Source organism: Ochotona princeps, chromosome 10 (genome assembly GCF_030435755.1).
Source record: "Ochotona princeps isolate mOchPri1 chromosome 10, mOchPri1.hap1, whole genome shotgun sequence".
Classification (NCBI taxonomy): Eukaryota; Metazoa; Chordata; class Mammalia; order Lagomorpha; family Ochotonidae; genus Ochotona; species Ochotona princeps.
Window position 1 is genome coordinate 14,803,577 of NC_080841.1, and position 25,279 is coordinate 14,828,855.

Genomic DNA, 25,279 nt, shown 5'->3' on the forward strand with positions numbered 1-25,279 from the left:
AGGTCCGATCCTCCCTGTATTCTTGGGGCCAAACATCCATGTGCATTCTCCTGGAAACCATGACTACCATCTTGGATGTCTATGTGCCAAAACTGTGTACTCACACCTGGGAGCTCTCAAGCACATATCCTCAAGAAATGGGATGGCAGCCTTGGATGTCCTAAAGCCGCCAAAAGCAGAGAGTTCCAGAAACCCAACCACCCTAGATTATCTTTCTGCACATGGATTAGCAGCTGTGCCTGATCGGTTGTGCACCTCACTGGCTGGAAATCTAGGGTAGGTTCAACCGACACCTGGCTTCCTTCTGCTCTTCCCTTTTCTCCTTTGTCACGGTCGCTCAAACGGCTGCCTTCGGAGGTGGGATCTTTTAGCATGCACCAGCTTGCTTTTTTTTTTCTCCTGTCTTTTCTCCTTGACATGTTTGTCCTGCCTGCTCTGGCGCTACCTTTTAAAGCCCCGAGTTAGGAGTCCAGGGAGCTGCAGTGATTAACTGCAGAAGCCCAGTGGACAAATCCCACAGCCTTAGATGGTGAAGTTCCCATGGCCATGGCCTCCCCTGTGGAGGAGAGGCCACTCCTGCAGGAGGGAGGGGAAGGGGGCAGGCTGGCGTGTCCTCAGCTTCTCCTTGGACTAAAACCCTGAAGCAAGGGCCCTGCACCCCTTCCCCATGCAGCCCCTGCTGGTGGAGGAGATTTTGCTAACTTACAGCAGCTGGCTAGGGGGTGTGGAACCAGAGAAACAGGGAAACTCACTCAAGTAAACTTCAAGGCAAACAACATGAGAAGCTTGCGATGGCTGGACCCTGCTGTGCCAGGATGTCCCTTGCTGCCCATCCTCTGATGCTCCCTGTTAATTCTTCGTGGTGGGAGAAGATGAAGAAGGCAGCCATGTGCCTGTAGCCTCAGTGTGGGACCAAGGTGGGATGTTGGCACCATCTTGCAGCTTGTGGTTGGATAGGACTGGCTCACGACGTTCAGACAGCCACGGTCAAGTGATAGGCTAGGATGCCGGCTCCACCTGCCGAGTCTCCCAGCACCTTCCTCCCTTGTTCACACTCTGTTGGGAACTTGCTGAATGTCCCAAATCCTGCCTTTTTGTTCTTTCATCCTCAGAATATTTTCCATGTCTCCCCCCTTCCCTCCTCCTCCACAGCACCACACTTTGTGGAACCCACATACCAAGCAGCTTGCCTCTGCTTCAGGCAGTTAGCTGGTACATAAACATGGGAATTAGCCGGGCAGGCCCCAGATGGCCTTGGGAGAAGGTAAATGGACTCTGTGAGCCTCAGGCTTCTCATCCATGAATCCCAGGGACACAAATGGGCTCAGCTCTGGCACCAGCTGGGGCAGCCCCACAAGGCCCTCAGCACGTGCTTCCTTGCTCCTCCTGGCACCCGAGCCCGTGGGGACCAGAACAGGGCTGAGAGCATGTAGAAATGACCCAGGGAAAGAGGGTCCAATTCTACCCAATTATGCTGCCCCTGGAGAGGTGATTGGAAAAAGAGAGAATGAGGGAGATTGAGATAGCAAAAGGAATTGGTTACGGTGAGGGGGAGGGCCGGGTATGGGCACCCGAGAACAAAGCTGGCAGCTTGGGCATGAGGTGTGGAGAGAACAACAAGGAGGCAAAGCTGCACAGCACCTCAGAAATAAAAGAATCAGAAAAGTTCTGCTCCTGCCACTTCCCACAGCCCTGTTCACTGCCACCACCATCACTCTGTGGTATCCCCAGGCTTCCCCTCCAGGGTGTGTGTCACTGTGTGTGTGTGGGTGGGTGGGTAGGGGCAGTCAGAATGGTGGGGGTGCATTTCCCTCATCTCATCTCCCATTGCACCTGGGAACCACCCCCCTGCAATCAGTCCATCAACCTCAGGACCCAGAGAACAGCAATGGCCAGAGGTGGAGCAGGTGCTAATGGCATGGAACCCCTCCCAACTGGCCCTTCCTGGGACTCCCATACCCTTCCTTTCTTTCCTTGGAGAACAGAGAAGGGTGGCGTGTCTACCGATTTCATGTGTTGGGCAGTTGCTATGGTTGGGGTGGGACAGGAAGGAGATGCAGCCTTCGTGCTCCACGGGAACATCATTCACTGTCCTCACCCCTGAAGGGCTCTGCCAGCTGCTGCCGGCTAGGCTGAGTCACCCCCCACCTACCCCTCGTCTCCCCACTGTGGGCCTGTGGCAGTCATGGTCACCCGGAGTCTGGCTGAACAGGTGTCCTTTATAGCCCATGGTTTTGGGGAGACTTACTCTACCTCAGCTTTCTGAGACAGTTCTGCATCTCTCGTTACCTTTTTCTGTGTTTCCGCACCTTGAATGGCCACTTAGCTTGGGTTAAGACCCCTTAGCCCTCGAAGGAGGAGCTTGGGTCTCTGGGACACTGAAGGCATGTGGTCTTTCTAATCAGCCCACTGCCAGGTGCCCAGGGCAGGCCAGCAGGCCCCCTCTGGTCCTCCTCGCTGTCTTACTGCCCTCCAGGGCCTGGGCACTGATGGTAGTTGCTCTTGACAGGCTTAAGCAACGATGCCTGCTCTGCTCTTCTGACCCCAAGGTGCTGCCATGGCTGATTTCTGTCCCAAGAGCTGATTTTTTTCCAGTAGGACTTCGTCAGCTCCCCAGAGCTGTCGAACAGGAGTTTGACCTCTCCCCAGGGGCGTCACTCTCCTCTCCACTGGGTTCTCCTCCCCACAGGGATTGCTCCACTTGCTCTTCCTGAGCCGTGCTGGCATGGGGCAGACACCCAGTTAGAACAGGAGATGAAAAGCATCGCCAACAGTCTGTGCGGTTCACGCTTCTTGATGCTGCCCTAAACTTTATCTGTATCTGGTTGATGCATCTGTTGGTGGTGGGAGGCTCCCCGCCCCCCTCCACCCCAACATATAAGTATCCAGCAATTCAGAGGGAGCTGGAGCAAGGGGAGGGTTCGGAGGGAAGGGTGAAGCCTTACAGTGTCTTTTGGGTTGTATCTGTGACTGTCTGCCATACCGCTCACTGATTGACAACACAGCACATTTATCAAAGTCAGGACACACTTTCAGCTCTGGGGTGTGTATGTGCAGGAGGGGCGGGGGGAAGGAAAGATGTATCATTTCCACATGGGCTCCCCGTCCTTTCCTGCAGACAATGGCCCATAAGCCAATTCTTCTTTTTTTTTTTTTTCTGACTTGATTTTCAGCTGGGAAAGTACACAAAGCAGAGAGCCATGGGGCCTGTCTGATCACCGCCCACCTCCTCTGCCAGAGCCATTACCATGAATCAGGTGCTCATGGACAGGCTCTCCCAAAGGGGGCTCCAGCCTGCCTTTTAGCAGCCCCAAACCCTGACCCTTGCTGAAAGCCAGGGATCCCCATCACCCTGCAAGCTCCCCTTCTCCCCAAGCCCCCTCCCCAAAGAGAGAGGGTTGGCTTGAGTGCCCTCCATACATGCGGAGCACATATATCCCTTGAGTGCTCCTGGAGCCCCAGGGTGGCCCTGCTGCCCACAGGACCCCCTGAAAGTGGCCTTCACTCTGAGAGGAAGACGGAATGAGCAGGAGGCTGCTGCTGGGGGAGGCAGGCGAGGTACAGGCTCCCCTTTGGGAGACTGAGGCAGGGCCGGGTACCAGACCATGGTGGCCAGAACCACACCCTCCTATTTGCAGGGAACTTGCCCTGTTTCCCCCTTCCTGGTTTGGGGCAGAAGCTCCATTTTCTCCCCATCTCCTCTTCTCGGTCCTGAGAAAGTTGTGGTGGCTGAGTTGGGGTGTGTGTGTGTGTGTGTGTGTTTAAAGCTGTTTTAGAGGGTTGGGAAAGGAAAACTCTAAAATAATAAAAAGCAGCCCCCTGTGCCATGACAGGCACATAAATAGCTTCCCTGTAGCCAGGCCGCACACTCACTTTGCCATAGCAACCTAGAATGAGTGTTTATAACAGCCTGTCGGCCGGCTGGAAAACAGCAGCTGCTGCGCCCGGCCGCCCGCACGGGCAGCTGCCCTGGTCTTGGCCTTGGCCTAGGGATAGTGGGTGGTGGGCGGGTACTCACCCGGGACTGTCACAAAGGCAGGGAGGGTGGGGAAAGGCAGTCTTGGCTCCAGAAACACACAGTGAGGCTCATGGGGGTGGTGATGGTAATATTTGGGGTACAGAAGTGAGCCATGGGTGTAAGGGTTTCTGTTTTCCCTTTCTGAATCTGGTGCTCTGGGAGATGGGCTCTGGACCCTCCAGGACATCCCAGTGCCCACTCAGGCTTTGAGAGTCTTGCTCTGATGTCCGATGCAGGTGCAAGGGAGCATGATTGGTCCCCTTCTGGGTTGGAATCCAGAGGTGCATCGCTGGATCAGGAGTAGGCGGAGGCTTCATTTGCAACAGGAAGTGTCAGATGGCCCTGGGGCTGGCATTGTGGCACAGTAGACCAAGCCACTGCTTGTGACACTGGCGTCCCATGTCAGAGTTAAGTCCTGGCTGCTCCACTTCTCATCCAACTCCTCTTAATGTACCAGGATGCAGCAGATGACAGCCCAAGCACTTAAGTCCCTGCCACACCCACATGGAAGATGAGCCGGGGTTCCTGGACCCTGACTTGTGCCTGGCCCAACTTCTGTTGACCATTTGGGGAATGAAGCAACAGATGGAAGATCTCCATCTCCCCAACCTCCATCACTCCTTTGTCAAATAAATCTAAAAAAAAAAAAAAGGCGGAGGGGGGAGCCTTGGGTTGCCGCAGAGGTCTTCTGTCCGGACAGTGTGACCAAGGAGAAGGCCCTGCTAGCAGAGAGGTGAGCAGCTAGCAGGGAGTGGCTAACTTTCTCAATAAACACCAACTTCTCAGCATGGGGTCTTTGTACGCATTTGTCTGTGACTTCCAGAAAAAACCAGGCTGAGTGAAACCTAGAATGAGCAAAAGTGATGAGAGGGGAGAGGGTCTTTGTCCTCTAACAGGTGTGGGAGCCTGACCCAGGGTGGAGACTGGTTATGAGAGTGACCAGGTGGGATGGCCAGAGGGGAACTGCCACCGCAGGCTGGTGCTTGTCTGCTTCCCATCTTATTGAGCCCCTGAGGACACAGCAGTGGCCAGAGCCCTCCCTGGTGGAGGAGGCCAGGCAGCTGTCCCCTTCGCCACTGCGCCCAGGGTCCCGCCAGCACTGAGGCCTGGGGAGAGTGACCCCGCTCTCCTTCCCTGCCAAGCAGGACGCCAGTCCGCGTCTGCTCAAACTTGCTTCTAAAAATAACCCAGGATGCAATCCAGCTGCTAAAAAGCCCCTTTGTTCCCTTGGAACCAAAATGTGGAAAAACCACAGCCGCCCCAAGAAAGGCAATCTGTCATCTGAGGGCGGGCACACCCCCAGAGCTCTTGCAGGCCGGCCGCTGCCCCGGGCTCCGTGTTCCGTCTGCAGCCCAATGGCTTCCTGTGTCTGCTTGGAGCCCATTCCCTCACCAACCCTCCGCCACCACCCACGACCACCACCACAGGGCGGGAGGGCCAGCAGGGATGCTATCAGTGTGCCCCTTGCTGCTACCAGAAGAAGTCGTGGGCTCCTGTCCCCCTGCAGCACCCGAATAACATGCTGAGTGTGTTCTGTCCCTTTCTTTGTGTGAGTTTTGCATGCTGTGAACACCCCACGTCCCCTCTGAGTCATAGAAGGAGTCGGTGGTGACCCAAGCCAGGGTGACTCACAGGGTAGGTACCTCCCCTGAGGCTCTGGGCCCCGGGGACTACCCTTTCCCAACTCAGTGCTGCCTTAGTATGCAGACCCTGGGCTGGTGTGGCCTTCTGGGAACCCGTTCCTGCTTCCCCCCTGCCCTACCCAGGCTGTGGGTCATCCTGGCTTCTTCCCAGTGGTACACAGTATCTTAACCAGGCTGGATCTTAACAAGCGGGATGAGTGGGAGCCTGCAGTCCACCTTGTATCCCTGCCTTACGCCACCGTTTGGGGAGAATGTATGCCCCCTAACGGCCTCGCCCTCTCCCTGCCTCCTGCAGGCGTCTGGCTACAACTGATAAGTTCCACTGTGGTTGTCACAGCATGTGTGGGACAAGGTGGAAGTCTTAGCTATGTTTTATTTGGTTGATTGGTTGATTGGTCCTCAGGGACAAAGGATTCATGGCCCAAGAATATCCATGGTGACGCAAGGCCCTTTGTCGGCCTCCCCTTCCTGTTCCCTGCTCTGTCTGTGGACAGTACTCTAAAGTGCAGCTGTGTATCTCCTGGCTTCAGCACGTCCCTTAGAATGCATAGCACCGCTTTGGATGCATGAGTCTTTACCTGATGTAGAAGCTGTTAGGTCATCTCCCTGCCCCCTGCACTAGGCAGTGTCATCAAGACCACCAATATTGCCCACGTGTGCATCTAGTCTTGTTTGTAACTGTTGCATGATGGTCCTGTCCTGCAGGTCTGTGTTTGACCTACTCATCACCGGGAGAGTGGATCCCAAAGACTGTCCAACTTGCCACTGCCACCAGCAGCATCCCCACCAGCATCCTTGCACCTGTTCCTTGTCAGGCCCCATGCAGGGATTTCTTTCAGGGTTCTAGTCCAGAGGTACCTCACTGATCAAGAAGTATTAGCTAGCCCTGGGAGGCCCTGAGGCCCGTTTTCTCCGGATGGATGCTTTGATTATTGTAGCGTCTGAATTGAAGATGGCCTCAGACTGACCTGAAGCAGCATGCCTGGAAGCTCAGTTCTGGGAACTTTCAGCATCCTGCTCCCAGCCCAGGCCCCAGTGTGCCAGGCTGGTCAGGGCATAGGCCTGGCTGTGGTGCCCGGGCCTTCATTTGGCTTCCTGGCAAGGGTGTGGCTGGCTGGGTGATGATGATGATGACAAATGGTGCCACCCAGCTCATGAACTTTCGCCAACACACTCTGCCTCTGACCTTCCCATGTCTGACGGGGGCCCCCACGGCCTGGGGAAGGGCGTGTGCTCCGCTCTACTTCTGCCAATCAGCAGGGCTGAGAGGAGCAGTCCTGGGAGAGGCAGCCATGGGTGGCAGAGGTAGGGGCTGGAGGCGAGAGCAGGGGGTCGCACAATAAGAGTGACCTGCCTGCCTGGGCTGGAATCTGGGTGTGTGTGGTGGGGGAGGGGCCGGGAATAAGGGGGCCTGTAATGAGGGGGCATGGGAGTGAGCCGAGTTTAAGCGACTCGGGGTGAGGCACAGGAAGCAGTCCTGTTAGAGGAAGGAGAGTGCCTAGAGGGGTATCTCTGCACCTCTTTCAAGTCACAAAGCGATGCAAGGCCAACGGTGCGAGATGAGAACGCAGGAAGACCCCACACACACAGACATACTCCTAGGTGTTCCACATGGGAAGCAGGCAGGCTGGAGTCTGTCCGGGGCTCAGCACCTTCTAGCTGGGGCTGGAGGGACGATAGAGGGGAGGGTGTTGCCCCTGATCTCCTGGCTCTAGCTCCACACCTGCCCAGGAGGTGCAAAGAGAAAGATGTGTCCCTGACCCACTGCAAAGCCTTGTAGGAGTCAAGTGCGAGGGACAGGTGGGCTCAGGTAGACCTTCCCATCAAGGTGTAGGAAGGAAAGGCATGGCTCTGCACTGCCTGTTGATGCTCCCTGGAAGGCAGCGGATTTTGGCTCAAGCATGTGGGAGGTCTAGAGGCTCCTGACTTCGGTGTGGCCCAGCCCTGGCTGATGTGAGTATTTGAGGAGTGAATCATTGAATGGAAGATCTCTTACCTTCTCTCTCTCTCCCTCTCTCATCTACCTTACAAGTAGATGGAAATAAACATTAGAAAAAATAGTATACAGGTCTTACTTGTTTGAAAAGCAGACTACAGAGAGAGAAGGAGTGATGGAGGGTCTCTCCCCAAAATATCCACAACAGCCAACACTAGACCGTGTCAAAACCAGGAGCACCTTTCTGGTCTCCCACGTGGGTGGCAGGAACCCAAGTATTTATCTTCCACAACCTCCCCAGATGCATTAGCAGGGAGCTGGATCAGGAGAGCAACCAGGGCCCAACACAGCCTAGCAGCGAAAGTCCTCACCTCGCATGTGCCTGGATCCCATATGGGCACCAGTTCGTGTTCCGCTTCCCATCCAGCTCCCTACTTGTGGCCGTCAAAGATGGCCCAAAGCCTTGGGACCCTGCACCCGCATGAGAGACCTGGAAGAAGCTCCTGGCTTCAGATCGGCTCAGCTCTAACCTTTGCAGCACTTGGGGAGTGAATCAGCGGAAGGAAGATCATTCTGTCTCTCTCCTCTTCTCTGTATATCTCACTTTCCAATAAAAATAAATGAATCTTAAAAAAAAAAAAAGGAGAGCAACCAGAATTTGAACCAATGCTTATAGGGGATGTTGTTGTCACAGACAGCAGCTTAACCTATTACACCACAGTATCAGCCCCAAACATGTTTCATTTTGAACAAGAATGCTCTTCTGTGAGGGTTGATTTTTGGTGAGGATTTAGCGAAACAGACAAGTGGTGTTCAAAAAAACCCGTGGGAAAAACTCTGTGGATTTCAAGAAGTGTATTCAACCAAAATAAAGTCTTTCATTCCATTTGTTCATGAACCTTTTGAAATACCCTCCTACTGCATATTACTGCTTATGGCCCAACCACCCTGTCCACTGGTGTTCTAGGCTCTACAGGATACACACACACAAACATGACTCTTAATTATCACATGAAGTGCCTGTTGTGGCAGTTAGCACGTGGGGGGTACTCAGCATGAAGTTCCTCCCTTCCAGCCCGTGATCCTGATGAGAGGGAAAGGCAGGGCTTCACTGGAGAGGAGCGAGACTCTGGGTAGAAAACAACACAACAGGTGTGTGTGGGTGGGGGGCTCCTGGTATGCAGCCAGCCTGCCTCCCTCACCCCGAGGTATTCCTGCTTTCCCCCCTCCCCGCCCTCACCTCTTGGCCAGGAATGCTGCCTGCTGGGTCTCTGGCCAGTGAGTCCTCCAGGTGCTGCCAATCTGCCACTGAGCAGAGGCCTTTGGACCCAGGAAGACAGGGCAGGGCAGGACACGGGTGTCTGTGCCGCCAAGCGGCCCATGCCTAGAGGCCAGGGTTGACTAGAGCCACTTAGTATTCCAGGCAGGTCTGTCTGCGGCGCCGCACCAGCCTGCAGCCATCACCCCCAGCCTCTCCTGTTTTCCCGCCTCCCATCTCCCGTGCGTGCCTACATGAGTGGCACTACAGTGAGTAGGTGCCATTGGCAGGGGAGATGTGCTGCATGGTCTCCACACCCCTCCTTGGGCTCTGCCTTACTCTGCTACCTGCACAAGCAGATGCCCTGTTTTTCTCTCTAGGTGGGGACAGATGCCTTTCTTAGCACCCTGTGTGAGGGAGTCTTTGGACTCAACTGGAAGAAACCCAGGGTCCCTCTGCTATGGCTGACTTGTTGGTACAGGGCGTCATGCTCTTGCCTCTGGTAGTTTCTTGTTCGTGAAACTTGCCAGGGAGCCCAGTTGCAGGTGCAGTTGTCAGGCAGGATGGGGTCTTGGTCATGGGCATCTCAGGAATGGGAGAAGGGCTGCTGTACCCTCCTGGTTCCTGGTGTAGGGCTAGTGTAGCTGGAGGGGGAAGAGTGAGAGAGATCTAAACGGAGGTGAAGGTCTCCTGACCCTGGAGTCGCCAGCATGAGGAAGGGCCTCTGAGATGTTGTCAGGAAACGAGAAGTATCCCCACACAGGGACGGAACAAAGTGACACGGAAGATACCGGGCAGTCCCAGCCACACCACTTCTGACCTCCTTGGAGCTTTGTCTTCCCCAGTAAGGCCTACCATACTCTCCCCTTTAGAGTTCTTAGGGCCTTGCCTTCCCATGCCATTCACAGCTTAGGGGGTGAGGTTACAAGACTCTGGTAGGAAAACGTTGAAGCAGCTTAGCAGGCAAAGTCATGTGGGAAGAAGGAGTGGGAGAGCCTTCTCTCTCCTCTCCTCCCCTTAGCTGGCAGAAGACTAGAACACATACCTCACCCAGAATGCCCAAGAGAGTGACTAATCTGGCCTGACAAGAGGTAGTCTTCCCAGGCATCCGGCCCGGCTTCAGGGCGGGGGCGCTGGGAGCACTTGCCCAGTATGCCTTGGCAGTTACTTACCTAATAAGGTCAGGGGCCAGGCGAGCTCAGCAGTGGTACAAAACACACGTTCTGGAGGCTGGGAGCCCAGAGAGGAGAGAGAGGCCTGGGCAGTGACAGGAGAGCTCTCAACATGGAGCCCACCCTGCCGGCCAGCTGTGCTCCGCCCTGTACCAACGGCTTTGGTGCGTGTGGGCCTCCACATCCACCTGCAGCAGGCAGGCACCCCCTGTACTCTCAGCCCCACATGCTCCTGTCTTCACCACACATGTCTTTGTGGGTGGAAGTCTGTCCTCTCTGGTGACCCCAGGGGAGGTTCAGGACATCAGATCCTGTCTGTCACCTCCTTTGCTCTAGTAACCTAGTGGTGATTGTTACCCATCTGCCACCGGGAGTCTCCTTTCTCTGGGGAAGTAGGAACTGCCTGGCAGAGAGAGCCAGAGGGGCACATGCCATTTGCTGTCCTCTGCTTGGTGGGATGAATCCCATGGTGGCTGACCAGCAGACCCAACTTTGTCCCACCCCAGGCGTTCTGAGCTGGACACCAGGCACCTCATTTTCTGTGTGTAGCCTCATGCACCTGGTCGGTAGTGTGACAGGTAGAGGCTCATTCATTCAGGGTGGGTGAGACTGGGCCCTGGGTAGGCAAGGTCAGAGGTGACTCCAGGTCTGAGTATAAATGAGTGGGAGCTGTGTGCAGGTTCTCCTGCAGGCACTGGGGACCCAGAACAAAACCAAACTGGGGGGAAAAATGCTTGGCCTCCTGGGGCAGATAGGGACAGAAAAGGTGTGGTGCTTCGCTTCCCAGTGCAAGACTGTGGGCTATGTCCCAGCATCTTCTTAGAAGGTGGAATAGCTCTATCTAGGGTTTGAGGTGCTGCTACACCCACTGCTGCCCCACCACATGCACACACATGCACACATACATATGCACACACATACACATACACACACATGGACGTATACACATGCTCCCTCCAGGCTTGAACGAGAGGCTGAACTGGCCCTCTGTCCACAGGAACATGTTCCAAGGCCCCCAGAGGACACTGGGACCTCAAAATGGACAAAGCCCTGCAACTGCCACAGATAGTTTTTTTCCTATCTGTGCATATCCGTAATAAAATTTAATTTATAAATTGGGCAAGAGATGAATAAGAATATTAATTTTAAAAGAACAGTGCTATCAGTGTGCCCTAATAAAATCATGGCTGTGGCCTTCTTCTCTCTCTCAGTGTCTTACACTCTGGTCTCCCTGTCCCTGCCTTCCTGGGCAGCTGAGGCTGCTGCTGTAAGGGGGCTACTTGCTGCCTTTTCCTGTGCCAGCCTGCATGGGGGAGGGGGAGTCTGACCTGTGCCTCACGTGCTTCCTAGACTTTGTCCTCCAAGGTTCCCTGATGACATCTGAAAAGGGAGTGTGACACACGTCCCTGCTTGCTCTGCCAAAGTAGTGACCAAAAAATCGATGGATGGGAGAAGCAACAGGGAGTACCTTGCGAGAGGAAAGGATGTGATGCCATCCATCCATCCTACTGGGCCCCATGAGAAACACAACAAAGTGGAGTAGAGATCTTGGATGCAGTGTCCTCTGAGGCCACCTGTGTGTCCTGGTCTGCCTTCAGGATGTAGGCATGTCATCCCAGCCAAGCCCCTTGCCACCCCTGCTAACTGAACTCAGGTCAGTCGGGATGGGCCCTGGAAGAGCCCTTTGTCATTTGAACGGTGGCTGAGTGGCTACTGCTTCTACAAGACACACAGCTGATAAAGGGGCCCAGGGGGCTGAGGGGGAGTCTTTCCCTCTTCAGCCCTGGGTGCCCTCGCCTGCAGGTGGCTCCGCCCCCACTCCCAGCCTGGATGAGCAGGAATGTAGATGGTGCCTCCCTCCCAAGCATCGGATGCACCCTACTTCCATTGGGCTGGTTGGAGGCCCTCAGTGCTCACCCACATGTAGACAGACTTGCCTGCCAAGATGGTGCCGGGGGCCCCTCTGCCCTGTCTGCATTGTTGACTGTCTTATCCCTCCAACCTGGAGAAGCAACCACACTCACAGCCATGAGCCTCACTATCTTTCCTGCTCAGTTTCTTCTGTCCCCTCCATTTAAAAAGGTGGGCGGGGGGGCATCCTGCACTGCCAACTGCCGGAGAACTTTGCTCTTCTCCCAAAAGCCTCAAGACCAAAACTTTTGGTGCTGGACTGACTGACACCTGCAGAATATCCATGTGGATGGATGCTGTGTTCTGGCAGACCGTCTTGCTGGTCTGTGAGTGTGTGTGTTGGGAATCGGGAAGAAGGTGGGACGTGGAGAAGGGCACCTGATAGGCAGGCTGCTGGCCACATTGCTCAAGTTGGGACTCCTTTTCCTGATACCTTCTCACTGGTTACAGATTGAAGTCAAACTCAAGCAGCCTGCTTCAAGGCCCTCACACAGACATGGAGAGTGTGGAGCCATAGAGCCATGCAGCTTGTAACCTTTGCTATCCATGTTAATGATGCTGTGTTGCTTTGTTTGGGAGGCGTGAAGACCAGGGTGTCTCTAAAATACCTTACAGACCTGAGAGTTTACCAGGGAACCAAGGGCCTCTGCTGAGTCAGCTGACTCAACCGGGGCCCCAGCTATCAGTTCAATTCAGACACCAACTGTCACCCACTCCCCAGTGCTGGCATGGGTACCTTGCGTCCTGGCAGATGCTGGATCCTTGTGGCCACTCTAATTGTTTCTTTTTGTCTCTGAATCTTTCTTCCAGAGATCCAGTTGTCATCGGTATCCAGGAAGCCCTCCTCTTCTTTCTCCTCCTCCTCTTCCTGCTGCCATTCAACCACCGCAATTGCTGGTTGTTGCTAAGGTTGCCTCCATGGTAACGTGTACGTCCTGTTTATACCTCTGCCTGGGCAAGTCGGTCTGAGCTAGGAACCTATCTACCCTGGTCCACCACGCCATCCCCACCTGGGGACACCAATCATTGTGACACGAACGTCCGGCTTCCACTTGGTTCCCCCAGCTTCTTCCTCCTCTCACTGCCAACCTTACTCCTGAAGAGAAGAACTAGACTCAGGGTTGCTGCTGTGGAGCGTATTGCACAAGACAGCTGGTCTGTCTCCTGACAGGGTCCCAAGAGCAGCAAGAAGTGCGACTAAAGAGGACTGGGAAGCAGGAGACGCCCACCTGTTGAAGGGGAGACCCCTCCACCCCTTGTCTGGGCTAGGGGCTTGGTAACAGCTGGCAAAATGACGAACCCATCAGAACATGCTTTGCCAGCCAATTCGCTGGCTGAGCCCCATGAGGGGGACTTTGGCTGCACACTCATGGACCTGAGGAAGCTCATGGAGCTGCGGTCCACTGATGCAGTGACCCAGATCAACGTCCAGTATGGAGGAGTCCAGAACCTCTGCAGTCGACTAAAAACCTCCCCTGTGGAAGGTAAAGGCCGGGGCTGGGGTGGAGCTGGGGCGAGGCTGGGCCTGGGATGGGACTGTGGCTGTGGTGGGGCTGGGGCCGGGGCCAGGGCCAGGGCTGGGGCCAAGTATGGGACTGTGGCAGGTCTGTGGCCAGGGCCAGGGCTGTGGCAGGGCTGGGGCCAGGACCAGGACTGGGGATGGATCTGTGGTGGGGCCAGGGCCAGGGCTGGGGCTAGGACTGTGGCAGGTCTATGGCCAGGGCCAGGGCCAGGCTTGTGGGGGGGCTGGGGCCAGGACCAGGACTGGTGCCAGGTCTGTGGTGGGGCCGGGACCAGGGCTGAGGCTAGGGTTGGTCTGAGGGCCAGCACTGGGACTGGAGCCATGGCCGGGCTGAGGCCGGGGCTGGGCAGCACTGGACAAGCATGGCTAGGGCCCCAGAAGAGCAACCTCCCAACTACTGGTGGAGGCACATTCCTGAAGACCTGGCTGGTCTGGGGGAACAGTCTGGGGCCTGGAGAGCTCTGTCCTCCCCAGCCCTAGTGTGGTGGCCACTGTCCTTCTCTCTCTCCTCTGTGCCCGTGTGCATGATGGAGGGTATCCAGCTTGCCAGTGTGGATGGTGTAAAGGCATTGGCTACTACAGAATGTAGTTCCTTGTTCTATAGCAACCTCCAAGAGTTGAAGATGGAATTCTCACCCACGCCAGTGGAGCGTCGTGGGGGCAGTGGCTGATAGGAAGTGTATGGAGTGAAAAAGTCCATCTGCCCCAGGATGGGTACATGACTGTACCCACCACATCTTTGGATGCCATTGTTTGCTGTCAGAGTTACAGATGTTTTTTGCTTTTGTTTCCCAACCGTGCCTGAGGCACTTTTAATATAGCTCTTCTTAATTGAATCAAAGAAGAGAATGAAAAATCCAGCTTCATTCTTGCCTAGCTCAGCCCAGCTGCCCAGTGTACCAGGGACTGATGAAATTTTGCCTGATCAAAAAATGTAGAAAGGAAGCAAATGGAAACTTCAGCCTTCTGGCTTTTCATGACTTTTGTATTCTTTACAGCAGATTCTTGCCTGGTCAGGCAGTCTTGGCAGGGTAGCATGAGATGGAGCAAGGTTCCTGTTCTTTCCCGGCCCACAGCTTCTCACAGTCTTCTGTTTCAGAGCTCTCCTTGGGGTCTACCCTGTTTAGGATGAAAAAGGGTTAGTGTGATCTCAGCATCTCTACAGAGTTTTTGTATCTTATTTTCCTTCCTAAGGGGATTCCTAGAATTCAGTTTGCTACCTCGTACGCATCATGTTCAGATATCCCCTGCATCCCTTACTGAATAGCCCAGCCTCCCTGAGCCTGCTTCTCCCTTGCAAGAAAGGTTAGTAATACCCTGCGTGCACAGTTACAGAAACTAAATCATACTATGTATATCCAGGGCCCGGATGCCTTTATAATATCTGAAGCCATGCCCTTTAACACAAGTGCCAAAGGGGTGCGGTCTGTCCCTGTGCCTGCACAATGACACTTGGGGAATTCAGTCCCCATCCACCTCCCCAACTGCAGGCTCAGTGAGGACGATAGCAATGGCTTGCTTCTGCATAGCTCCTATCTGCCTTCTGATGACCGCCTCTCAGCCATGGGCTGCCTCTCCTCTACTTGTCCTTTTATCTAGTCACTTTTGTAGCTGTGTTGGCCACTAGTCACTGCCTGCTTCCCAGAGAGATCCCGTCCCCAAAGACCAGTATCCAGTCTGCTTGCTGTTCCTGCAGAACCGGACACTCAGTGATCTTGGACCCTTCCCTGACATGGTTGCCATCCTACAATTGAAAGTCACCCCCTCTGGTGGCAGGTGTCTCTCGCTACACATCCTGGCTGTGGTTCTATCCCAGAACTTCTACCACTGGCACAGCAGTCTGTGGTCACTCCTCTGCTTCCTCAGATCATGAGAGAGAGAGAATATGAATGAATGTGTGTGTGTGTGTGTGTGTGTGTCCTGGTCTGTTTCCATGCAAGACTCATCCTGGAGCTGGGGTAGCAGGATATAGGGAAACATTTTTTTTTTTGAAAGATATATTGGGAAGGCAGATCAGAGTAACAGAGAGCAGGAGAGACCAAGAGAAAGATCTTCCATCTGCTGATTCATTCCCCAAGTAGCTGCAACAGCCAGAGCTAAGCCAATCCGAAGCCAGGAGCCAGGAGCTTCCTCCCAGTCTCCCATACAGGTGCAAGGTTCCAAGGCTTTGGGCCATCCGCTACTGCTTTTCCAGACCATATGCAAGGAGCTGTATAGGAAGTGGAGCAGCTAGGACTTTAATCAACACCCATATGGGACTCCAGTGCTTGCAAGGTGAGGATTTTGCCACTGAGCTATCGTGCGAGGCCCAGGGAAAGACATTTTGAGCCCCAGTGCCAAGAAGCATCTGCTGCATGTGTAGGATAATAACGGGCCAGGGACAAAGAGACATTAACCAGCCAAGACCCAGGAGTCTGCTTGCAGCCCAAGGGTGCTGCTGGGCTGCTGAGCTGGACAGGTGAAGGCAGAGTGGCCAAAGGCAGGTGCTGTGGCTATAAAATGCTGCTGTGCACAGAGGACCACACTGAGGTGTCTGGTGTGACTCTGTCTCCTGTGGGAGGCCCTCCTACAGATGCAGAATAAGAACAAAGATGTCTCTACAGTGCCTGAAGGCTGTGGGTTGGCAGCTGCGGTGATGTGAGACCAGGGAGGTTGGTGCCTGGAGTCTGATCTGCAACTCTCTGAGGACCCAGAGTGTGGATCTGACCATAGACAGCAGGGGTCAGGGACAGCATTTCTGACTAACACATTGGTTTTCCCAGATTTATGCCATTCTGAAGGCAGATGTAAGCTCATCTCTCTCTCTCTCTCTCTCTCTCTCTCTCTCTCTCTCTCCCTCTCTCTCCCCCCTCCCTCTCTCCCTCCCTCCCTCCCTCTTTCTCTCTCCCTCCCTCCTTCCCTCCTTCCTCCCTCCTCCCACCTTCTTCCTTCCCCCTCTCTCACTCTCACTCTTCCTCCCTCCCTCCTTCTTTCCCTCCTCTTCCTCCTCCTTTTCTTCCTCTTCCTTCTTCTTCTTCTTCTTTTCTCTCTCTCTCTCTTTCTCTCTCTCTCTCTCCCTCTCTCTTGCTCTCCCTCTCTCTCCCTCTCTCTTTCCCTCTCCAGGCTAAAGGGGTTTGAGTGACTTGCCTTAGGTCACCCATTAGGTAGAATGTGATGCAAAAGTTCCCTTTTCTGCTGCTCATCTGGCTGCGCTCTAGCCCAGGGGACCTCAGACATGGGTCACACACCAGGTGCACATCGGCTGCGGGAGCAAAGATGTCACTTGAGGTTCTCATACCCTGTTTGGAGTGTCTGGGCTTTGATTCCCAGCTCTGCCTCCCATTCCAGGAAAAGCAGACGGGGAAGGGGAATCCAGCTTGGCCTGCCACAGCCTTGCCTGTTACAGGTATTTGGGGAATGAACCTGCAAATGGAGAAAAAACAATCCCTCTTTCTCTCTCACCTGCTACCAAATAAACAGATAATTTTTTAAAGCTGATTTTTCATTCCATTGCCTGATAAAATGTCACCTTGTGACCCAGTGTCGTGTTACTCTTGTGTCCCTGGGAATGTGTTGGTTGGAGTAGGGGTGAGAGCTGGCTGGGATCAGCCAGGGTCTGGGTCCAGTGTGAAAAACCCAGAGACAAAGCTGAGAGAAACACAGGGAAGGAGCTTTGGGAATTCAGAGAAACGAGAAGAGAGGCGGAAGAGGCCCTGTGCTTAAATCTAAACGAGGAAAGGTGCCCGTCTCTGGCTGTGTATAAACCAAGGCAGAGATGCAAGAGTGAGCTGGCCCGAGCAGACCACGTTGGCCTGGGTTTACCAGGAGGGAAGAGCTGAGCATCTTGTGCCATTGGAAGCCTTTGAGTTTGCGTCTTTCCCCCATTTCAACGTCTCAGCCCCCTCCCTTAGCTGTTTCTCTCTCCTTTCCTGCCCACATCCTCTCTCCAGTTCCCAGGAACCGGAGAAGTTTGGTTAACATCAGCTAGAAGATAGCCTTTCTCATCATCATCATCATCCTTTTTTGAAAGGCAGACAGACACAGAGAGATCTTCCATCCACTGGTTCAGCCTCCAGATGCTTGCAGCTGCCCGCTGGGCCAAGCCAGAGCTGAAAGCCAGACCTCCATCTTGGCAAGGACTCAAGTACTTGAGCCATCACTTGCCACTTCCCAGGAAGCTGGACCAAAGTTGGTTATCTGGGACTCAAACCAGGCATTCCCATGTGGGATCAGTCTAACCGCCGCCCCACAGTTCACCTGCCCACGCCCGCTGCCCATGCCCCCAGACCTGGTTCTTAGCCTCTAAGCTGTTCCCCAAGGCATCTTACAGCCTTCTGAGCAGAACTCTTTGGTGAGTCTGGAGAATCAGCTGTGGCTTAAGCAAAAGCATGGCTCCCCTCCCTCTCTGTTTCCCTAGCATTTAGGAAGAAGGACTGGTTGACTCTGGGTGAGAGATCCTTCTGCCTGTCTGTGTCCTTCCTTCCTGACTGTCCTCAGCTACGCTGCCCTACTGGGAAGGAGGAGGGCGGAGGATGATGGTTTCCAAGGAGAAGCTGGGCCAGCACTTGACTGAACCAGAAAGGATGAAGAAAGGGAACTCAAGCTACTCACCAGGGGCTTTCTTCCGAAAGGCCATTGTGCACACTCTGGATCTGAAAGGATGTGGATGGGACCTTGTAGTTCATGTTCCTTCTGTGCCTTTCCACCTCTGTTCTCTGCAGAGTTGAGGGAATGACCATGGGCTACTGAGAACTTGAACTTGAGCTGGGGACACAGTAATGAACCTAACAGCCAGTCTCCCATTCCAGAGAACTTCTGCAGGCTAGCGAGCTGCCTAGAGTTGAAGGCAGACTCAGAAACATAGCCGCAGGGCTGTGGTGGGGAAGAACACAGCACTCTGCAAACACACTGTGTGAGGACTCCCTGAAGGGGTGCAGGGGAAGGGGGCTTAGACCCCTGTGTCATGTAGGTATGGCCTAGATCATGCCCCGTGGGCAGTGCTACCTCTGACCAAATGTTCTGTTCAAAAGTGAGTCTCTCTGCCTTCCACCTCCTCCCCTCCCATGATCACTGCATAGCAGGACATCATTCAGGGTACTGTAAGCAGTACTGCCTGAGCATGCAGGGTAGTGTACGCAGTACTGCCTGAGCATGCAGGGTAGTGTACGCAGTACTGCCTAAGCATGCAGGGTAGTGTACGCAGTACTGCCTATGCATGCAGGGTACTGTAAGCAGTACTGCCTATGCATGCAGGGTTTAGGGGGCTGAGGGTCCCCAGGGAGTAATGTGGGGAGAAGAAGAAAGGAGAGCAATCTATTACATGAAAGCCCAAGTTATAACTTTGTTTCATTAACCTCAGGATTTAGCTGTCACTTAAAGATCTCTGGAGTTTAACTGTGTCCCTGTCACCATGCCTCCTTGAGGGCAGTGGCCTGTTGGACTAAGAACTGTCCATTTTGCACCCAAGGTGGGCATGGGACTGGGCTCTTCCTCAGTATGACCAATGGAAATTTCTAGGAGCATCCTCAATCTGGAAAAAAATCAAGAGCATATCTCCTGTGAATGTTCACCAATGCCAGATTGCTGTTAGTACTCTCAGCATGGGAGTGTCGTTTGTGATGTAAAATACACAAATGTACACGTGTCTGTCCACATCTGATAGTGGAGTTCCGGCTTCGAGTTCTAGCTCCTTAGCTTCCAATCCAGCTTCCTGCTAATGTGGGCTTTGGGGGACAGCAGCTGATGGCTCAGGTTCTGGGGTCTCTGCCACCCATCAGGGAGACCCAAACTGGGTCACACATGTGGGGAGTGAACTGTCAGATGGAAGATCTCTGTCTTTCAAATAAGATGAAAATCGATACATAAAATATTCGAAACATTCTGGTAGCCACTTCCTATAGTCCCCTTAGAGACCACTACTCCGGGGAATGCCAGTCCTGGGGGATGTGGGTGACTAGGCCAGGAAGGTGAGTGGAACAGAAGGGACAGGGAGGAGAGCCACTGGCTTCTTGGAGGATTGTTCCCTACCCTTTGCTGGCGTACCCATTTTTAGGAGCTTCTGATCTGAGGATAGCAGCACAGCCTCTGTGCATCTTCCTTGACCTCCTCATACTGCCTGTCCCATCCTGTAGCTGCCGCCTAGAGCTCTCAGCCAGGTCTACAGCGAAGTACTCCTCAAAGCAACCAGAGCGTGGGCGCAAAGACGAATGTTCTGTGGTTCGCTCTGTCCTTCACCCTGGGTGCACTCGTTTAAAAGTGAGGAACTCAGGTCAAAAGAAGATCTTGGGAGGGGGCAGGGAAAGCAGAGTGGGGGTGGGCAGCAGAGCCCAGACAGCCAGCCCCACAGCCGCCTCACAGGAATACTATGGTCGGGGTCGAGGGGTGGGGGACACAGAAGAGTGACAGTGCATCCCTGTGGCTCTACTGCCTTTGGGGAAGTCCAGGCTGCAGCCCGTCTGGTTGGAGTGACATGCCTAGGGCTGCAATAGGCCCGCAGTATATGACAGTCATGGGCTTTCTCTTTCTGACCTAGCCACCACAGGCTCTGCAGATTGTCTCCTGCCCACCTGCTCCTTGCTCTGAGCAAGACAGGAGGGCCAGTGGGGAGGAGGTGGCTAAGCTTCCCGGAGGATCCCAAGGCCTCCCTGTTTTGTTCCCGGATCCTCTTGTATGCATTCCTCGGGCAGCTCAGCAGCCAGGCTTGCAAGCATGTTTGAGTTAGGCTTGGTTTTTGGTCTTGCATTGAACCATCGGCTGGGAGTGGGAAGAAGGATGGCTGAGGCGGACGGCGCATCTCCTCCTTGCAAGTGGGGCTTCGGCTCTCTTTATTTAGCTCGAAGGTGTGAGCGCCAGGAATGTGACACTGGGTGGTAGCACAGGCTGGCTTTGTGTGAGAAGGTGGCAGAGCAGAAGGCGACAGGAGGGCGTGCTGGGAGCTTTCTCTGGCCTGTGCCAGAGTTGGAATTAAAAAAAAAAAAAAGAGGGGGGTCACGCTAGAAACAGAGAGGCCTGCCCCCAAGGAGATGCCCACCTCGGCCAGGCTCTGTGGACCAGAAAGGAGCCTGGTCCTGCCGGTCCCTTGTCCTCCTGCCATGACCTTGAGCTGGCAGCTCCTTCCCTTGGGGCTGGGAGTCTGGCGGGTAGAGGCGAGTGCTCCTCTCCAGGCCGTGGGCGTGTTAAGCAGGAGATGCTGAAGTGGGGAGGGTGCTTTGCACAGCATGGGAGAATAGCACTTGGTGGGCAGCAGGCGGGGTGTGTGTGTGTGTGTGTGTGTGTGTGTGTGTGCGCGCGCGCCTGCCACAGAGCCCAATGTGGGTTTTTAGGAACTCCTTCCCCTCGTGCCCTGGTCAGGGGTTGCTCAGGCAGGACATTTTTTCTTAAAGATTTATTTATTTTTATTGGAAAGTCAGATATACAGAGGGGAGGAGAACCAGAGGGAAAGATCTTCCTTCTGCTGATTCACTCCTCAACTGGCCGCAGTGGCTGGAACTGAGCTGATCCAAAGCCAGGAGCCCACAGCTTCTTCTGGTCTCCCTCGTGGGTGCAGGGTCCCAAGGCTTTGGGCTGTCTTCCATTGCCTTACCAGGCCACAAGCAGGATGGGAAGCAGAGCCGCCAGACACAAATTGGTGCCCATATGAGATCCCAGCGCATGCAAGGCAAGGACTTGAGCCACTAGGTCACTGCACTGGGCTTCTGGCAAAGGCATTCTGATGCCTTCCCACCGAGCCCAAGAAATGGCTGCGCGGGACACTTGTAAGTGATTCTGCTGCCTCCTTTGGCCTGGATGGATGGCAAGTCCCTTCACGCTGCTACCCTCCAGCCCCACCCTTTCGGAGCTGTGTGGGTGCCGATAACGGGGTGCTGCTCCCTGCCTTGGGCCCATCCCCAAGGGCTGGGCCCCACTTCTCTCCACAGCTCCCCCGCCCAGGTCCTGCACAGGCTCACAGCAGACACAAATATTCCACTGTCGCATTCCCCGCCCTCCCTGGCATGGGGTGGGGGCGATTACTTCACTGCCCAGAACACTCCAGCAGGGGTTCCGTGGGGTTCTGGGGCCTTCAGGGGTGGATGGGGCTGGCCCTCAGCCTTCCCTATGGGTTTCTAGGCAGGGAAGCCCTCTCCCAGCTCTCCTTGGCATTTGTGGCCAAGATGGGGCCTGGGGATTCCCCAGGGCGGAACCACCATGTGTGTGAAATGACAGCTGCTGAGCTCAGGGCCTGAGAGCCTCCTGGGGCAGGAAGGATTGGAATGGAAAAGCCCAAAGTGGGGATTGGCCAGGCTCCCGGTCCCACATGGCTTCCCCGTGCAGGCCACATGGCGCTAGCTGCTGCAGGATTCCCAAGGCTCCACCTGCCCCGCCCTGCTGCAGGGCACACTGGGAACTGGGACAGACACTTGACTTGTTAAGGTAGCCACAGTCAGAGCTCAGAGCAGCTTAAGGTGGAGCAGAGAGATGGGTAGAAAACAGCCAAAGGGAACAGGTGTATGATTTGGCGGACATGGAGGACAGAGCCGGGCCTCAGGTCATAGGTGTCTTGCTTTGCTTCCAACCAAATTGATGTCCCCACCCCCTGAGTCAGTAAGATGGGATCAGCTGTCCTCAGATGTAGCCAGCGAGAGCATGCAGCCCTTCCCGCCGAGCAAGAAGTGGGGCAGGCTGCAGACAGGAACCTCACTGCCAAAGGTGGGACAGGATGGGGCAGACTGATCCCCAGAAGCCCAAAGCCTCAGCCCAGTGCAGCTGCCTGCCACGGGCACCCAGCCGCCTCTTTAGGGTACAACACTGCCACTCACTGACCCAGGATCTCAGACAACCTCACCACACCTTGGTTTGCTTCCCTGTAAAATGGGCTTAGCAGTAGCTACCACTTGTGAAGCTTGAATTGGAAGGCACAGGCATGCCTGGCGAGGTATGCGGCACCAGGTCTTCCCTCTTCCCTCCTTCTGATCATCTATTGAGTCTGCATGTACACAAAGGGGTCAGGCGCTGCTCTAGACATGAAGGACCCAGACAAAAAACTGGCTCTGGAGGGGCTGGGCAGACCTTTAGTGGGCTGCATCATGTCATCTGTGAGGTGACAAGACTTGTGGAGGTTGACGGCCAGTCCCAATGAGGCCAACCTGCTGGGCTAAGCAAATGCCATTGTGGACAGGTCAGGCTAACCATGAAGGACACACTGGCCCAGAGACCCATGGAACAGGAAGGAGACGGGGTGTACAGAGGCACTGAGAATAGCAGATAGGCAAGCTGGGCCGAAGAGCAGTGAGCAGACAGGGCTGAGGGCTTGGGGGCTCGCGAGAGGTACCCCAAGGTTGCTGGAACCACCACGGGGCTCTAGACAAACACACAGCTTGTCCTGCCTCAGGTCTTAAGAAGGCTCCTCGGGCCAAAGGACTGAGAGTAGGAGCGCAGGCGGCAGGAAACGGGGAGAAGTGGCAAGAGCTGATGGTGGCCTAGGCCAGGACGATGGCCCTGGCCATGGGACAGAGAGGAACTGGTCTTTGAGTGCGTCTTGAAGATAGAGCTGGTGGGACTCCCTGACTCAGTGGACCCAGGAGAGAGGTGGATGGGGAGGGGGCGAGCACAGGAGAACAGAGTCTGTGTACCCTAAATGGGGTGTTAGATAAATGCCTTGAGGGACAGGGCTTCCTTAGCCATGCAGACACCCCCTATAGTGTCCCCACTGGCTCTCATCCATGAATCATTGCGAAGGAAGGACGGGACCCCAGAGCCTGCCTCTTCAGAGGCACCTCAGGTAGGCCTATGAGTGACCATGAGCACCTCCTTCCCACTGGGCAAAGCCTTGCCAGCCCCAGTCCCCAGGGAGAAGGAGGCGGCTTGGCCCTGGCCTCGGGCCTCGCTGCCTGTCCCTGCCTGCCCGCCAATCCAGCTGCCCTGCCCCAGCACTCTGTTCCCAGGCCCTCGCTCTCCCTGCTTGCTGGGAACCTGGCTTCTCCGGCAGTGGAGGCGGCCAGCGCCTGGGAAGCAGCTCAGCCAGCCTCCAGTGCCCTGGCCAAACTCGCTCCCTGCAGGCCCCGGCCGGGCCCCTCAGCTGGCCAGTGAGAGGGCCACGTGTCCCCAGACCCCTGTTCTCGCTCTGGAGCACTAACCAGTGGAAGTGGTCTCCCCACTGTAGGCATCTCCACCAGTGGCTGCCTTCCCAGCACCCCTGCAAGCAGTATTCCCAAGAGTTCCTGCTTCGTTAAGATGTGATTCTGGCCTGGGCGTAGCCCACGTTCTTGCCCTTTGAGGCTGCAGCGTGGCTCTGCCTAGTGCAGGGGGAGGTAACACTTGCCACGCCCCACACACAACACACCACCTCCATGTAGGCCTCCCTAGTCACCCTGGGCTCCACTGCCTTTATGGAGGTCGGCCGAGCGCCTCTTCCGAAACTCCAATCCGGCATGGCTGTTAACCTTTATTCCACCAGAGGAGACCCCGCCCTGCCTGTGGGGAGCTCATCCAAGCAACCAAGAGCAGCTGGTGCCAAACCAGGACTAATTTGCTGCCGTGTGTAAACAGCCTGATGGATGCCAACTGGCGTTGATGACCACTCTGGGCCTTCCCCCCTTCCCTCACAGGGCCAGGAGGGGGCCCCAGCCTGAGGGAAGCCTTGAACAACCCCACCTGTGGATGTGCTAGAGACAGGTGGGGGGGATCGTAGACCACATGTGTGTCATGATGTGTACACCATGTGTGGTGTGTCGTATCCTGTATCAGGTTGTACACCGTGTGTGTGTGTATGTTGTATCCTATGTCACAGATTGTACACCGTGTGGTGTGTTGTATCCTGTATCAGGTTGTTCACCGTGTGTATGTTGTATCCTGTGTCACGGGTTGTGCATCGTATGGTGTATTGTGTCCTGTATCAAGTTGTATACCGTGTGTGTGTGTGTGTGTGTGTGTATGTTGTATCCTATGTCACAGGTTGTATACCGTGTGGTGTGTTCTATCCTGTGGTATGTTGTACACCATATGGTATGTTGTATCCTATGTCACGGGTTGTACACCGTGTGGTGTGTTGTATACTGGGTGGGGATTGTGAGCTATGGAGTAGTATGTGATGTGTGCCTATGTGCCATGTGAGTTGTGTGTGATATGTGATGTGTTCGTGGTATATGTTGTGTGTGTCATGTGTTATACACCATGTATGGTATGGTGTGTACTGTATGTGGTATATTGTGTACCATGTATATGGTGTGTGTATACCAGGTAGGTATTAGAGAATGTGAGATACACAGTGGCGTGTGAGGTGTGTCTGTGTGCCATGTGAGTTGTACGTGATGTGTGTGCTGTGTTGTATGCTTTGTGTGTGTGTGTGAGATGTGTGGTATATGTTAGCCTAGGTGTGTCCCTGTGGCCATCTGGGCCACTGAGCCTATATGGCATCTGAAGCCTTCCTGACGCCCCGCCGGGCGGCTCTACCTACACACCAGGTCAGTGCTGACCGAGGAGCGGGGCACGAGTCTCAGCCCCAGTGAGTGATCCCCTCGAGGCCCTGGTGGGCTGTGTCTTCACAAAGCATGGCTTTGGGCAGATGGCCTTCGTGCGGAGCCAGCAGGTGGAAACAGCTGCACATCTAAGCAGCAGTGTTCCCACATCAGAGCAAGGATTTCCAAATTACTACACTCAGAGTCAGCTGGAGGGTGCCAGTGAGGAGCAGGACAGACTGACTGCCGCTAGCTTGGCTCATCTGGGTTACCAGAGCAGTAAGTTGCCCCATCTCCGTCATCAGCTGGAAAGTTCTAGACCCACCAGTGCTGGGCCCACTGCGAAGGTTGGTGACGCTCGCTGGACCCCATGGCTGAGGAAACGGGAAATGAGGCATCTTACTGGAA

The 25,279-nt window shown here is 54.8% G+C and overlaps 1 protein-coding gene across 8 annotated transcripts in view; it reads left to right on the forward strand.

Moving 5' to 3' along the window:
* ATP2B4 (ATPase plasma membrane Ca2+ transporting 4) overlaps positions 1-25,279 on the forward strand; it is an 83,418-nt gene that overhangs the window by 30,155 nt on the left and 27,984 nt on the right. For 5 of the 8 annotated variants that reach the window (XM_058669042.1, XM_058669039.1, XM_058669041.1 and 2 more), the window contains exon 2: positions 12,751-13,422. In XM_058669042.1, the coding sequence (XP_058525025.1) occupies positions 13,230-13,422 (193 nt within the window). In that variant the 5' untranslated portion in view covers positions 12,751-13,229. Of the gene's footprint in view, positions 1-12,748; positions 13,423-25,279 lie in introns of those variants that run through there. The other 3 variants (XM_004578741.4, XM_058669040.1, XM_058669037.1) reach the window with 2 other exon arrangements.